This window comes from Podarcis gaigeae (genome assembly GCF_964106915.1).
Source record: "Podarcis gaigeae genome assembly, chromosome: 1".
Lineage (NCBI taxonomy): Eukaryota > Metazoa > Chordata > Lepidosauria > Squamata > Lacertidae > Podarcis > Podarcis gaigeae.
The window spans coordinates 28,855,461-28,871,722 of NC_139678.1; the positions used below are offsets into that span (position 1 = coordinate 28,855,461).

Below are 16,262 nucleotides of genomic sequence, written 5' to 3' on the forward strand. Positions count from 1 at the left end.
GGGGGGAAATTGTCAAAGATATAATTTGATTCAGGTTTTATTTGAAGCCCAATCTATCAAATCTGTCCTTTCTTGTGTGTGGGGGGGGGGGGGAATTGCAAACCAAAATACAGTCATCCTTTGAAATTCACACTTATTTGAATTTTGCTATGCAGTTTGCCAACCAAATAATGGTACAAAAATGCATCTGCTAGGGAAAGATGTGCATAAAAACAAACATATTGGTGAAATTAAACCAATGGGCAAATACTTGCAAAAATGAATGCATTTGTCACAATTGCATATGAACTGTGTTTATTAGGAAAAATTCACACTAAAATGCTGATGAATTTTCATGTATTGGGAAAATGAGAAACTGAGAGAACTGAAATAGACAGATTATTCCCTCCCTGATCAAAATCATAATGATCTATGTTCCTAGCTACGTGTAACCAACAAAGCTCTCCAAGATTACTCCAAAATGTGCACATCGGTGCAAAAACACCCACAAAAAAACCCCTGCATCTTTGGCTATTTTCTTCTCACATTTCTATATATATTATTTTAAAGGTAGAGGAAAAGAAAGAACATGAATATATGCACTGGGGTAATCCCTGGGGTTCTGTAGCTAGCATAGAGTTCTCAAACTATCAGTACTTTCCACGCCTTTGTCCTCCTTCATTTAATTATGCTTCTGTTGAATAATGGAAAGAAGCAGTTGGACTAGGCCATCCCAGTTGGGAACAAGTATGTTTAGGGTTCTGAATAGCTAGATACTATGAGTGGTAGCATTCTTATTCTTATTATAAAATATATGAGTGGATATTTTAAAATTATTATTATTATTCATAAAAACCCAGTCCAAACTTGTTTATAAAGTGTGTGTGTGTGTGTGTGTGTGTGTGTGTGTGTGTAAGAATATTTGAAGGGGAAATGTAGTAAAACAATAAATATGTAAAAGCCCATGTAATTAAGCATTCATGAAAGCAAAATTACTTAATCGAATGCTGGTGCCAGGAGGAAACTTGTACAAAAAACATTTGATAACAATGAATATTTTTCCAGTTGGAGAAAAAATTCTGATAGTCTCTCTCCATAGATTCCCTGTTTCTCTCCCTGACCTTTTCCTATTAAGTGACAGAGATGCGGGGGTTTCTTTGGGAGGGAAGAAAGCTTTGTTTCCTACTCTTAGCAGTCCTTGTTACACACTAACAGAATCATGGCAACTGGGGATCTAACTGAAACATTTTCTGTGAATGGTAAAGTAGGATGGGATGGCAGCCATGGTAAAGTTCCTCACATGACACACTTTCAAGCACAGTGTAAGGAGTAAGGGAGAGGACATGGACCTTCTTAGATGCATAGGCTGCAAACCATTTAATGCCAACTTCAACCAACTGAGAATTCTCCTGGGGGGGGGGGGAGTCAAGGTGAAGCTACTAGGTATACCAAGAGCTATGAAGGTGCTACCACTGCATATCTTTCTTACTCTTATTCTGACTTCACGTAAGAGGCACAGGAACAGGAGGAATCCCCATATCCACTGTCAAGAAAATGTGTGAGGGGAAACAAGGAAGCATTGCTCTATGCATCCTAGCTAAGTATTCATGTTTCTGTTGCAAACAAAAAATCAAGCATCTGTCATAACAAAATAGCAGGCCTGGAAAACTTCATGATTTTTCCAGTTTTAATTAATCTAGAGAAAGTACTAGGCTCTGGGTGTTTGGGGCTATTGCTTTGGGGAACTGAGAGTTGCTCTAAGCATCAGCATTGCTTGCCTAGGGGGTTCCTTGCTAATTGTCTGTGCCTTTGTAAATAAACAAGATGCTGCAACAGGCCTGAAAAGGTCCCCTGGGCCTTCTTGCTCAGGCTTGCCCAACCGGATGCCCTCCTGAGGTTGTTGGACTACAACCCCCATCATCTCTGACCATTGCTCATGCTGGCTGGGGCTGATAGAAGCTATAGTCCAGCAACATTGTGAGAGCATCTCACTACTCAGGAGAGGCATGAAAAGCAAGATAGTAGGATGATCAATCTGAGTATTTATAAACTCCTCCCCATTCAAGAACATAATTTGTTCTTTAATCTAATGTATAACCTCACTTAAAGAATGGATACCAATGAAATATCAGACAATGCAGTCACAGTTGTGGCCCAAACTACTTCTTTATTTATTGTCACAATAAAACAAATTTGTTGTAGTGGAGAAGTGCATACAGTACCTGTTATTAAAACTGCCTCTAAGGATATTTTCCCATGAAAGCGGAAAGCTACTGAAATACATTTTCAGTTCTTCCCATTCCCTGGATGCTCGTCTGTGAAGCTGGGAAATATAACATTTCATTTGCCCCTGGAGAAATCTTTGACACACATTACATTCATATATAGAGCCATCTCAAATCCTCCCCAAGCTTCAAAATCTACAAAATCCCAAAGCATTTTCTTAAAGCGAACTGAAAAGAAGAAACAGTTTCTAAAATAGCAATGGAAAGAATGTTAATTTCTTTTAAATATATATTTATAGAGAGAGAGAGAGAGAGAACAAAATGAAACTTGAGGGGAAACTTACTGGCGTTACAGTTTATCCTGATACAGTCTAGATGGGGAAAAATAAATGAAAGATGAAATTGCATCCTTCAAGGTAACAGCTGCAGACATCCAAAAACAATCAGTCCACCCTTCCGGGGACAGACACACGCAAAGAGATGTGGCCATTTTATATTTATATACATTCTGTACAAACTTAGGAATGGCTGCATAGCTACAGTATATTCTACAGAAATATCAGAACCATGTATCTAACCCAGAACTGTGTGTATGTCTCTGTGCATATGAGTGTGTGTATGTGCAAAAGAAAAGAAAAAAGAGCAGAACAGAAAAAGAGAGAGAGAGAAAGAAAGAAAAATATATACTATATACCACTATGTGGCAAGTTGGGGAAAGGGTGCATTGAATATTATCTAGTGATTCTAATCAATAACTGCTAATTAAAAATAGCTGATATGTCACTTAGGAACATATATTCTCTTTCAAAATGCCAGTCTTCCCCCCATTACATATAAAAATATATATTTTAAAAAAACCTTCTAGGATTCTTTTAAGAAAGGCAACCTTTACACTGCTTTTTTTTAATTACCCATGTGTCACTGCAGAAATACAACACCTACCCAACAGTATACCTAGAGTTCTGGCTTGGAAAAATCTGCTGGTGCAATACTTAACCCTTTCCACCACTGCTAAGAACAGGTCTGTTCCCTTTGCAATAACCCAAAATTCTTTGGGAGGAAAAAAATGTGTTATCACTGTTCTCCAAGATGAGGAAAGGGTTAACATACTGCCCCTTGTTCCCTATCATAAAATGGCCACTTGCAAACAGCTAACCGCACGAACGCCCAGCCCAGATTTCAGTTCAGTTTGGAGGATTGGGGTATTTTTTTTATTTGGGGTGGGGGCAGTTGCTACAAAGACAGCCAGCCAGCCAGTTCTTCAGAGCCCTGTCTCACCTTTCTGTCTGAATGTTAGGACTGAATGATGCACCTACAACATTCAGGAAGAAGGTGAAATAGGCAGTGCAGAGGCAGGTCTGGTCATCTTTGCCAACTCTATATGCTTCACTCAGATGTTTTAGATAGTACAAATGGATAAAAACAAAGAAGGAAAAAGAACCAAGGTAATCCTGAAAACATTTTTTGCTTTTGGTAAAGTATCCCAAAGGCTGTGTACACATGAGCAGTTTAAACTGCAGCTAGGTCACTCTTTTTCTGAATTCAAATTGAAGCTGGTTTTGCGGGAAATGCATTAAAGTGTAGGCTATATTAATAAAAAAAGCAGGATGCAGGACAGATAGTGAATTTGACTGGAGGGCTCTTAATTCTGAAGGTCATGAGCCACTGTTTACAGTCCCAGCAATCCAGACTATATCATACTATGTGTGGTATGTATATATAATGTTGGATAGCCAGAAACTTGGAGAGTGGAGGATGTTGTATGTCTCAAGAACGCATGAAATAGAGTGGATGGTGCTACCTACTCTGTGCTTAGGGGAACAACGTAATACCCAATGAAAAGGACAGTCCTTCATATTAATGAGAAAAAAATGTATTTTTTATTTTGGAAAAAGGTGGGAGGAAAAGATGACAAGGAATCTGAGTGATCAGGAATAAACCAATCAGGAGCAGTGAAGCTGTAGAGAGTCTGTTTCCCAGCAGAACTTCTCGTAAGAAAATATGGGTTTGGTTTCGTGCGATTAGGTTTGTCATGTGTCGTCAACCGCAACAGAAAAGTGGGAGCAAACAGTCCTTGAGCATTTCGTACGATCACCACACAGAGGTGGCTATATCCCTTTTGCAGATGTGTGCTGGTGGCGTGAGATATCAACATAGATAAAAGCTGCTTCTTTAAACAAAAATCTTCCCAAAGCTGGGGGAGAGGAGGAGGATGGGAAGGGGAGAGAGAGAGAGAGATTATCTCTGAGCTCAAATGCTTGTGCTTGGACATCCAGCTAAATAAAACTTTAGTGTATTAAGAATGAATTTGGGAAAGCCTTAGGCTTGTAGACACAGTTTAGCAGTTTAACATCTGAATCCTAACTGCTGTTAATCTCAACTATGGTTAGTTAAAACTATTCAACTATGGTTTGTTAAAACAATTCAGGTTCAGAAACCATAGTTTGAAGCTGACCGGTTTCAAATAAACCATAATTAACCACATTTTGCTAGGTTTGGACAAGATGAGAAGCTAGGGTTGATCTAAAATTGAAGTGGAAACTTCCAAACTCTTCTTCATGCCTGTGCAGGAAGAGGGAGCAGGAAGAATACAACACCCTGAGGCCACCTTTGTTTTCATCATGCTAAACTATGGTTTAACATGATGCCTAAACTAAGCCAATGTTACGGTTATTAAAAATGCGTTTTAAACTGGAGTAAAAAGAATAGGCTGATAACACATTAATTCCATTTAAGGAACTTGTTTGAAGTTGCAGAAACTGCTTAGGATTCCCTCTCCAACTTTTCTGTTATTATCAGCCTTTTCCTACCTCTTTTGGGTATCATGAACAGATTTGCTTTGTTTAAGTCTGATATTCTGTCCCTAGCTGTCATTCCTGATTGTCTGCAAAATGGAGCAAGCGCTACTTTCCCTTCCATTCTTTGGGATTCTCTGGTCATTCTTCATTGCAATTTCCATTGTTTGCTCTGACTTATAAAACATCTCTGTTAGGTTTATACAACTGAGATTATACCTATCAAGGTGTGCTATTAGCAAAAGTGACAGCGCAGAGGGAGGTGGTGGCATACACAAATTAAGAGATGGATGTCAGCAAAAAATTTGATATTACAAATGTTATCAATTCTATTATAATTTTTATAATAAGTAGCCACATAAGACTTTCTTCGGGGAAATGAAGGAACATACATCATAGTGCTTCAGCAGAGAAGATAGCTGGCCCATGAATCAATCAAGCTTGGAGATATATATATGAAAGAAACATAAATGAATGGCTGTCATATCCAAGGTGTCACTAGTATTGCTCAAAAGGATGATGCTTAGCACAGTGTGCGATTGGGAGGTGGAGATGACTGACCACACTTCCCTGGAGGAGTCTGAGTCAAGACAAGCTGGCCATAGGTCCTGCCCCATGGCAGAAGCTTGACCACAGTCCAGCAGGAGGGAAAGTATGGGAGGAGGGATGGAGAAGTTGAATGATCTTAAAACATGGGCCTGTGGCACTACTGCAGTGCCAAGTCAACCAAACCAGAATGCTGAATATGAAGGTGGCTGTTTCTTCATGAGCGGCCATTCCTCATTCTTTCAGCACATGCTTTAACCTGCAGGGTTAATTCTGGGGCATGTGGCTCATTGAAGTCTCTCTCTTTCTCTCCTCCCCTCCTTCTTCACCTCCTCCCTCCCTCCCTCCTCCTCCTTTCTTAACAGAGAAGTGAGATCTCTCATATTTGGTTATCTACTCTTTACAAAGTCAGGGTCCAATATGTTGTGAGGTGTGTTGTTAAGACAGAAAGAATGCTGCCCAAAGCTCCCATTTTGGGAAAGTCGAACTACTCCTTAAGTGAGCAGCATATAGATACAAGAGACTCTCTTCCCCCCTCTCCTCCAAATCAACCTAAGCTTCCTCTCTGTTTTTGTTTTTGCTCAAAGGTGTGGTGCAGGTGAGAAGGATATGCCAGCCCCTGCAGGCTGCTCTGTACACTCTGTTCGAAGGGCTGTTTGCTGTGCGGGCCGCAGGCTTCAGGCCTTTGAAGGGTTGAATACCATCTTTTGATATACCATGACGGATGGGGTGTAAAGAAGCTTTTACGACTTGGATACACAGCATAAAGAGATCACAGAAAAGACCTTAATAAACAGACAACCTTTTAAGAGAAAACAAATGGAATTAAAATGTGAGGGGGACGGGGAGCAAGCACAAGAATATTTTATACCATTCAAAACAGTCTTTGCCAATATGTATTTATGGCACATCAGATTATTGATATTCCAGCTATGTGATTTCCAGATTGGTTTTTTTTACTTACTTGTAGTTTTTGACCATCTGTTAATTATGAGTAAGGCTACATCTACGATGTAGAACCTGTTGTGGCTCTTCAGATTTTCATAGAATCATAGAATCATAGAGTTGGAAGAGACCACAAGGGCCATCAAGTCCAACCCCCTGCCAGTTTTGCTGGACTTCTAACTCCCGTCCATCCCAGCCAGTATGGCCAATGGTCTGGGATGACAGGAGCTATAGTTCAATGGCATCCTGACTCAAAAACTTCTCAGAACTCTCTACATCATAATTTCATCATAATGGTCCAAAGAACCATAATCCAAAGTATTGGTGTTTGAACTACCTGAGATAGTAAACTCTGTTCTTTTTTAGAAGGTCTCATATTTTACTTGTGTCTTCAAATCTATTGTATTTTGGGCTATTTATTATGGAGGAGTATTTGTTTCAGAACCCAATTGATATCTGAAACCTTTGCAGATCTTCACTACTGCATAATTGAGCTAATGCTCTGGAAGTCACCTTCAGAGCCCTGCAAGACTGAAGCTCCTTTTCTGCAGCAAAGCTAGAGTGATGCTGCAGTTATAGCAGGTAAGAAAAGAGACCTGAAGTTTTGGCTTATTAGAGCTTCTTTATCCACTAAACTTCAGACAGAAGTCTCCCTTAGGATTTTTCATGCAGTGCATTTTAACATGAAATCTTAACTAAAAGTCTGCACAATACATTCCTACATTGAGAACATCTCCAACCATGTTGAATGAGAAGTGCTGAAATAAATATGTGTGCATCCACTACCAACTCCTGTTCCTAACCGTCCCCCCTGCAAATTTCCATTATGTCTGAAGCTTTTTTAGATGAGTAAGATCATGTAAGACTACTCCCAAACAACTTGTATACATTCATGAGCTTGTGAAATTGTTAGGGGAGTCCTGAAAGGAGGACTGAAGGTTACGCACTGGCATCTCAGTCAGTTGCATTGTGAGGCTAGGTATCCTTTTATGAGCAATGGTGACCTCATGCAATACCACATTTGCCAAGCTATGACCTGATCAACAGAAAAGCTTATAGTGGTTATGAACCTAGTAACATCTGGGGTTTTAAGACAGCCTTTCAAGTGAGGCCCTCAGAGCATGCAGCAGCAACATCCACAGCTATGGCTCGTGACTTCTCTTTGAGGCAGGCAAGTATAATCAACAAGATGTAAGCATTTTCACTTTCCATTAGTGACAGAGGAAAGAATATTGCCTATGCCAGGCCCTCCATCTCTTAATAATTGCTACCTTCTGCCAATGGCAGAAAATGAAGGCATTTGTTTTCTGGGAAACAAAAACGAAGCTTTTTGATTTCTAGAAAACACTTTATATGAATATGAAATATCATCAGCGAATGGACTGAGAAAAGGGCACAGAAGTTGCCTGGTTACAGCAGTGTCAGAGGAGAAAGCAGCAACATGCTGAAATTTTCCTTTCAGTACTTTAGAGTGGATGACACTGAAGGAACAGGGGGCCTTTGAGCCTAGAGGAGTGAACAGAGGTGGCGTCTCCTGTGCTCCTTGTATTGTTTGGGGACTGGGGGTATTTTCTTTATAAGCAAACACAGTATATTGTTCATTGTTTTGGGGGCTGGATGTAAAAAGGTGCTACAAATCATTCTAATGCAATTTAATACAAGCATGCAAATATTAGGGGAAAGGATTAACATCCCCCTGTTCTGCAATCCAAATAAGTTTCTGTATCTAAAATTGTTTACATGCATACCTTGCCTTGGGTAGGTGGGTGGCAGGCAATCTCTCTGAATATATTCCTCCATTTAATTAGCACGTATTCATTTATATCTGAAATTCATTCCCTAGTTGTCAGCTTATTAAAAAAAAAAAATGTTGTACAATATTTGGTAGCATAAGTCCTGAAAATTAACAACCCTACTTCCTATATGAACCTAAAAGTCTTGGACGATAAGAGGAATGCTTGAAATATAAAACACTGGCATTTTAAAAACACTGTAGCTATACAGACCCTTCCCTCTATAGCTCTGTCATTTTTTGTCAAACACTTTTGACTGTTTTGAATAGTAATAGGCTGGATCAAATGAGGATGTGATTGATCAAAAGATGGACTGAATAGCATGTCTTACATAAAGCTAACCAGTTCAGGAACAAGAAAGGAAACTTAAAAAATAAAAACCAGACTTAAAAATCACATTACCCATAACCAGGAATTAACATAAAATCACCATGCAATGGTCACTGGAGAAATTATTTCTCCATCATTAATACTGTTACAGAATACATCAGCGACTACTTATAATTCAGTTAAACCAAACCGGGGGGTGGGGGAGCAGGGAAGGGGGAGACAGACAAGAAAACAAAACAAGCTCAAAACTGAAAGCCGGAGGTGGAGGGGGGCAATCTCTGTACAATACCTAGATTGACCATGAGTTTGACACGGCCTCCATCCAGCTCTAGCCGCAGGGTATCGGCTGAATCACGGGATGTGGTGGCCATCAGGAGCCCGTAAGCCCGTTGAGACATGAAACGGAAGGACACATCCTCTGCCTCTGTGTGCATGACCATCGGCATAATGATCTTCATGTACATGCTGCCATCATAACTCAGAATCGATGCCTCTGAAAAAAACAAAGAAAAGGAAAATAAAAATTAATCACTATCAGCTCTGTGCCCTCTAGATCTTGAATGATCCCTCAGTACTTAGAATACACCACAGATACATTGCTTCACTATACATTGCTATAGGCTAGCAGCCGTGAGATCTTTACTAGGAAGTATTGTTGTGTTGAGCTTATCGTGTTGCACACCAAAAACAACATGGAGGCTAGATCAGTGCTAGCAACGAAGCTTCCATTTTCTCGACAAATTGGTTCCAGTGTAGCATATGCTACCCATTCTACCTGCCTCAGGTGTTAAAGATCTGCTTTCCTACAAATCAAGCTAATATCTGCAGTTGGTCAATAGGCTTATTTAATATGGGAAGGAAAAAGGAGTGTAGGGGTGGGGTTTTTTTGGGGGGGGGATAGGAAACCATTTTGTAGCAGTGTTTGAACAGAACATTGCTTTAGTGGATGGTTCTTCTTCTTCATCTTCTAACACATTTACTCAAAAATTACAATAGAGCTTTGTCCACTGCCATAATATCACAGAATGATCACTCCAATCCTCAATCCCTCACCACGGTCATGTTGACTCGCCAAATATCCTCAATAGGAACTCAACTACAAATCCGATTTACTAGACAGTTCGCTTATCTAGTGGATGGTTCTTTGAAAAATATTTTAAAGTGATGTTGTTTTATTTATTTTTAAAAAAATTATTTCCATGAGCTTTGGAGTAAAGGGAAGTTAAATTTCAGAAGAAACATCTCATTATTCTCATGCTAAGTGTGAGGACAGGAAGTTGAGACAAATTCACCCATGATGCCACGTGCATCATAGGACATATTGCACACATAACCTAGACCTAGCAATCACTAGTTTTCCAGTGGAATGGTTTGCTAACTAAAGGTAATAGAGATTACTTAAGGTGTGAAGACACTCAGTTGTCTGTTGATATATACTTCTGCTCCAGCAGGACATTTCCCTTCCACTCATGGCCATCTGCTGCCAACTGCTCTGTGTGAAGGCATCCAGGAGAGATACAGTGACAGGTTAAGACAACATTAAGTGCCTACTCTGGAGCCAAGTGAACTGCCCCTCTCTCTCTGAGTCACTTACTACCAACTGTCCTGCAGAAAGAAATCCAGGAGAGAGAGAGGCTATGGAAGACAAGCCTAGAAACTTGTTCTTGCTCCATCTGCACTGTTCCCTACTCTGCTGCAGGGCCACATCCATCATCAGCTGCCCTGTAGGACACATTCCTAGAGAGAGGAGGTGGGAGGTGACAATGATGCTTGGAGCTTGTCTTGCCCCAGTTCTGGGTAGTTTTGGTTTATTTGCATGGGTTGGCTGCTTTTAAAAAATGTAGCTCAACATTTTATAAAAAATATGGAGCATTTGAAATATTATATTACAAATAAAATTGAAAATACAAGGCATTAAAATAAATTATAAATATTATGAGTTGTTTTGAGGGCACCCCTCTAAAAGTGGGACAAACCCCCCACTGACCTCCAAGTTGACTGGCACCTGCTTTTGGTCAAATTTACTGAGGTATGTGTTATCGCATGGAATAATTGCACCCACACCCTGAATACTGAGATGATGCATACATATTGAATAAGCTCTGTCCCCATCTCTCTTAGCATTAACACAAAGATTTGCAACATAAACAAACAGCTGTGTGGGTCCTGACTGAGGCATGCCTGCAATTGTAAGTATGTATATCAGCACTATAGTGTTTTGCTGACATTTACACAAAGTCATCAAAATACTAGTTCCCAAACATATTGCCTATCACTTTTAGTTTCTCTTAGTTTCTCATTATTCAAAACTAAAGTGCAATTCTCTATATTTCCACATTAGTTTGCAGTTTAAAAAAGAAATCCTCATGAAAATTTGCCAGCATTTCAATGTGAATTTCTCCTAATTTACACAATTTGTATGCCATTTTACCAAACATACACATCTGCGCAAAGCAGTGTTCCCTAAATAAATCCATGTTGATATGTTATTTTTACTTATATATGCATATTTATGAACACTTTATCAAAATATATGCATGTTTGTACCTGGTTGGAGAACTGCATTGCAAAATTCAGAGAAGTGAAAATTTGGAAGGATGGCTGTGTTTTGATTCATGTATTGTACAGGAACATGTGTGTTAGGTAGCTTTGTTTGTGAACTGAACTGAATTGCAGCCAATTGAACTGATGTGTAAAGTAAGGCTGCAGACGCAGCAGCCTCCTCAGATGCACACAAACTATTGCCCCTCTTCACCTACACACCATTTGCCATGAGTGCAAACCAGCTGTGGGTCACAGAAGAAAAGCCGTGCTCCCTTTTCACAAGGCGCTGCTGCAGAGAAGCAAAGCACAGCATGCTAAATGCAATTCCAATCGCTTTCACTTCTGCACTCCCAATACTACTGCTTCCAGCTGCTAGTAGAACAAAATGTACTTATATTATACACACACTTAGTGGCTGCATGTAAAGAAACACAGTCGCGCACACCTCCCTGCTCTTGCTGTGGACTGTATTAGGAAGTGAAGTCAAGCATGAAATGGCTCTTTTTGACACCTTCAGCTCGAATGTGCCCTGCCTGAAACTGTCTGTGCCACCGTCTGGGCATGTGTGTAGAGCTGGCAAGTATCAGTGCATGTGGTGCCAGTGAGCATGGGGATTAATCGGCAATAAGAGGACCCAAATCCATCCTTCCTTCCTTCCTTCCTTTCTTTCTTTCTTTCTTTCTTTCTTTCTTTCTTTCTTTCCTATTTACAGATAGATAGACGGCACGGTGAAAGCCATTTTGCTGCTTCGGAGATCTGAAAACATTAGGCAGCCCTTCGAAACCTGTGAATGGTATTGATAGGGGAAATGTGGTTCCACTCTTTGCTTAAGATGTACGGTATGGTATACTGATTGGTTCAGGAGGGATAGCATGTGGGTTATATACAGCATTCATTGTTGACAGAGATGTGTACAGATGGTGTTGCTAGATGTAGAGTGTTAGACTAGGACCTGGGAGACCAGGGTTCAAATCCCCTCTCAGCCATGAAGCTCACTGGGTGACCTACCTCACAGGGTTGTTGGTTGTGCTAACAGTTAAACTCCTTAGGCTGCATTACACTTTGATTTACAGTTTAAACATAGTCATGGCTTCTCCCAAATAATAATGAGGAAAAGTACATTCTGCAACAAAACAGATTTTCTATAGGAGTTCTTTTTCATCCAAGTGCCCCCAGGGTCTGGCTACTCTTATGTAGCTAAGTAGGAGGGAAAGAAATATTGCTCATAAGCATTTCACACAGTTTGCTACAACTATCATTACTGTTCGTTTTAAAGTTCCTAGTATATATTTGCAAAGCAAGAAAATAATTGTTTTCATAATGTATGATTGAGGCTGCATCCAGAGAGTTGTTAGGAGATCCCCTCTCAGAGCTACATTTTTCAGATCCCCTCTCAGAGCTACCCCTCTCAGCCACGGAATTCTGGGAACTGTAGCTCTGTGAGGGAAATCAGAGTTTTTAAAACAACTTTCAGCACTCTTAACAAACAGCAGTTCCCGGGATTCTTTGGGGGTATCCATGAAAGTGATTTAAGTGCTTTAAATGTATAGTGCAGATGGGTCTAAGATGGTAAAATTAGACGAACTCCCTGGAAAAGAAAGAAGCTGGGATAATGGATCAACAGCCAATACAGTCATACCTTGAAAGTCAAACGGAATCTGTTCCAGAAGTCAGTTCGGCTTCCAAAATGTTCGTAAACCAAAGCATGGCTTCTGATTGGCCGCAGGAAGCTCCTGCAGCCAACCGGAAGCCCTGTTGGACATTTGGCTTCCAAAAATAGTTCACAAACTGGAACAGTCACTTCCGGGGTCAGGAGCCAAAACATTCGAGAACTAAGCTGTTCAAAAGCTGTATTGTCATTAAATCTATCATACAGTTCAAATAATAAATGATATTTTAATTTAAATTTTTCATATCAACAGACTTCAATCATATTATAATTTGAATTGTATCATACTTTCAGGTAGCTAAACTGGATGGGAGTTTGGACTCTGAAGAAACAGGGGGACCTTCTGGATGCATTCCTATCATTTAAGGCTCAGGTGATCTCTGTAGTCCCAAGTGCCTTCCATCAGCTTCAGCTGGTGGCCCAGAAGTGCCTCTATCTGGACAGAGATAGCCTAACTACTGTTGTGTATACTCTGATAACCTCTAGGTTAGATTACTACATTGGCTCCCAGTACATTTCCAAGCACAATTCAAAGTGTTGGTGCTGACCTTTAAAGCCCTAAACGGCCTTGGTCCAGTATACCTGAAGGAGCGTCTCCACCCCCATTGCTCTACCCGGACACTGAGATCTAGCTCCGAGGGCCTTCTGGCGGTTCCCTCACTGCGAGAAGTCAAGTTACAGGGAACCAGGCAGAGGGCCTTCTCGGTAGTGGCACCCTCCCTGTGGAACGCCCTCCCACCAGATGTCAAAGAGAACAACAACTACCAGACTTTTAGAAGACATCTGAAGGCAGCCCTGTTTAGGGAAGCTTTTAATGTTTGATGTATTCTAGTATTTTAATGTTTTTTGGAAGCCGCCCAGAGTGGCTGGGGAAGCCCAGCCAGATGGGCGGGGTATAAATAATAAATTATTATTATTATTATTATTATTATTATTATTATTATTATTACTGCAACAAGTTATATGTAGGGCTGCCTCTGAAGACAGTTCAGAAGCTTCAGCTGTTGCAGAACTCAGCTGCCAAATTGCTCACTGTGCACTTAAAGTGCCACTTTTGACCTATAAAGTCTTAAAAGGCTCAGGACCACAATACCTCAAGGACCACCTCTCCCCATATAAACTGACCTAAACGTTGTAATAATCATCTGAGGCCCTTCTTTGTGTGCCCCTCCATGAGAGGTTCAGAGGATGACAACATGAGAAGGGTCTTTTCTGCAGTGGCACCACCATTTGTGGACTGCTTTCCCCATGGAAACTTGCCTGGCACCTTTTTACATATCCTTAGGTGGCAGACAAAACATTCCATTTCTCCCAGGTATTTGGCTAGTTAAACAATCTGTAGCCTTTTAAACTGTGGTGCTGTTTGTTACTATGTTGTGGAATTTTATGTTTTTATACTGTAAACTCATGTGATCCTTGAATGATGAAGGGCTGTTTAGAAGAGAGAGAGAGAGAGAGAGAGAGAGAGAGAGAGAGAGAGAGAGAGAGAACTATAAAACCACCCATTCTCTGATATCTCCTGGTTGGTCTGATGGAGATTCTACTCCAGTGTCTTCTTCAGAAAATCAGTGTCTAGAGCTCATGTATGGCAGCAGACAGAGGAGGGAGAAGAACAGATAGCAATTCAACCACAGACTATCATGACTAGCAAGCTAACTGGTGAAAGGATGAACAAGGCTGTTTTACCCTGTGCCAAGACATAGCACATGTAATTATGGCACAGGTGTCCATAGTTAATTAGTGGAAGCATTAGCAGTATCTTTATTACTTCAGGCTGGTCAATTCTGCTGGAAGCCTATAAATGACCCATCACTCCACAAAAGAAGAAAACAGGGTGGGGGGTGGAGATAGCCAAGCAATGTGGATAAATAGAACAAGGGTAGCCAACGTGGTGCCCATGTTGTAGTCCAACCTCTGTAGGGCTGACTAAAGCTGGTCAATTCTGCTGGAAGCCTATAAATGACCCATCACTCCACAAAAGAAGAAAACAGGGTGGGGGGTGGAGAACAGCATTAGCACTTGTAAACCTGCCTTGGGACAAAATATGGTGTTCCTCTTTTAGATATCAAACTATCTATTTTTCTAAAACCCCTATATCTACAGCAAAAGGGGAATATTATTAAATTGTTAGAACTTGGCATTATTCCTTTCAGGGCTGTACTCATGGGGGCAGGTGGGGGGAAGCAGACCAGAAAGGAAGGTTCAAGAACATTAGGAAAGGCCGTGGAAACATTTGCAGATGGAGGAAACGGTTGCTGGTAAATGTTATTACTAGCCCAGAGACGTGGGGAGCAGGAGACTGTAGCCTTGCTGAATCTTGGCAGGCACATGAGGGAGCCAAAAGGGAGCATTAGAGCTCCTCCTGAAGCCTGCTCCAAATGTCAATCTAACATTTGCAGAAGTGTGCGGAACTGTTTTGAGAAGAAATATCAGACGAGAAGGTCAAGGCTGGAAAAGTTGTACAAAGTCAGCAAGCCAAATGAGAAGAACACATGGGCTGAAATTGTGCTTTGAGAATCCATTCCTTCTTCCATAACTGTGGGGCACGTGTATAAAGATGTATTTAAGATGCAGGCAAAGGGCTTTCTCATCAGGTCGATTCTGATACAGCATGCTTCTGAATACCAGCTGCTGTGAATCACAGGTGGGCGGGGTGCTATTGCACTCATGTTCTGCTTGCATGCTTCCCAGGGGCATCTGGTTGGCCACTTCACAAAGTGGAAAGGCGTTTAGAAGAGGGGTAAGTCTCAGAAGGTCGGCGGTTCGAATCCCCTTGACGGGGTGAGCTCCCGTTGCTTGGTCCCTGCTCCTGCCAACCTAGCAGTTCGAAAGCACATCAAAGTGCAAGTAGATAAATAGGTACCACTCCGGTGGGAAGGTAAACGGCGTTTCCGTGTGCTGCTCTGGTTCACTAGAAGTGGCTTAGTCATGCTGGCCACATGACCCGGAAGCTGTACACCGGCTCCCTCGGCCAATATAGCAAGATGAGTGTCGCAACCCCAGAGTTGGCCACAACTGGACCTAATGGTCAGGGGTCCCTTTACCTTTACTTAAGTCTCCACTGCCTGGCCTACCATGCCATGCCCACCACCACACCCCAAAGACCTTTGGGGGACCTAATCCAGCCTTGGCTGAGCTGGCTTCTGCTGAGCTGGCTAAGCTCCAGTTGAGCCAGGATAGGGCACTTACACCTGCGCACCTCCAGCTGAACCAAAATGGGAGACTCACCTGACTCAGACATAGATCTGCCTATTCCAGACACGAACCTGCGCACTCATCCTGGGCAATCTTGGCTTTGGATTGTTCCCTACGAAATCTTATGAATTTAATAGCCTTAGGACAGCTCAAGCTACCAATAAAGAGCTATTTGTGGCTTTGCACGATTGAACAAATAATGTAACGAAGCACAACAAACCTTGTGACCCATGAGTGAAAT

General features: G+C 41.3%; 1 protein-coding gene across 27 annotated transcripts in view; it reads right to left on the reverse strand.

The window, feature by feature from the left end:
• The window catches only part of NRXN3 (neurexin 3), a 1,202,656-nt gene that overhangs the window by 800,861 nt on the left and 385,533 nt on the right, over positions 1 to 16,262 (reverse strand). For 25 of the 27 annotated variants that reach the window (XM_083730619.1, XM_083730616.1, XM_083730611.1 and 22 more), the window contains 2 exons: positions 8,903 to 9,106; positions 2,549 to 2,575 (listed from right to left, as the gene is read on the reverse strand). In XM_083730619.1, coding sequence (XP_083586745.1) covers positions 2,549 to 2,575; positions 8,903 to 9,106 — 231 coding nt within the window. The remainder of the gene's footprint in view (positions 1 to 2,548; positions 2,576 to 8,902; positions 9,107 to 16,262) is intronic. The other 2 variants (XM_083730612.1, XM_083730640.1) reach the window with 1 other exon arrangement.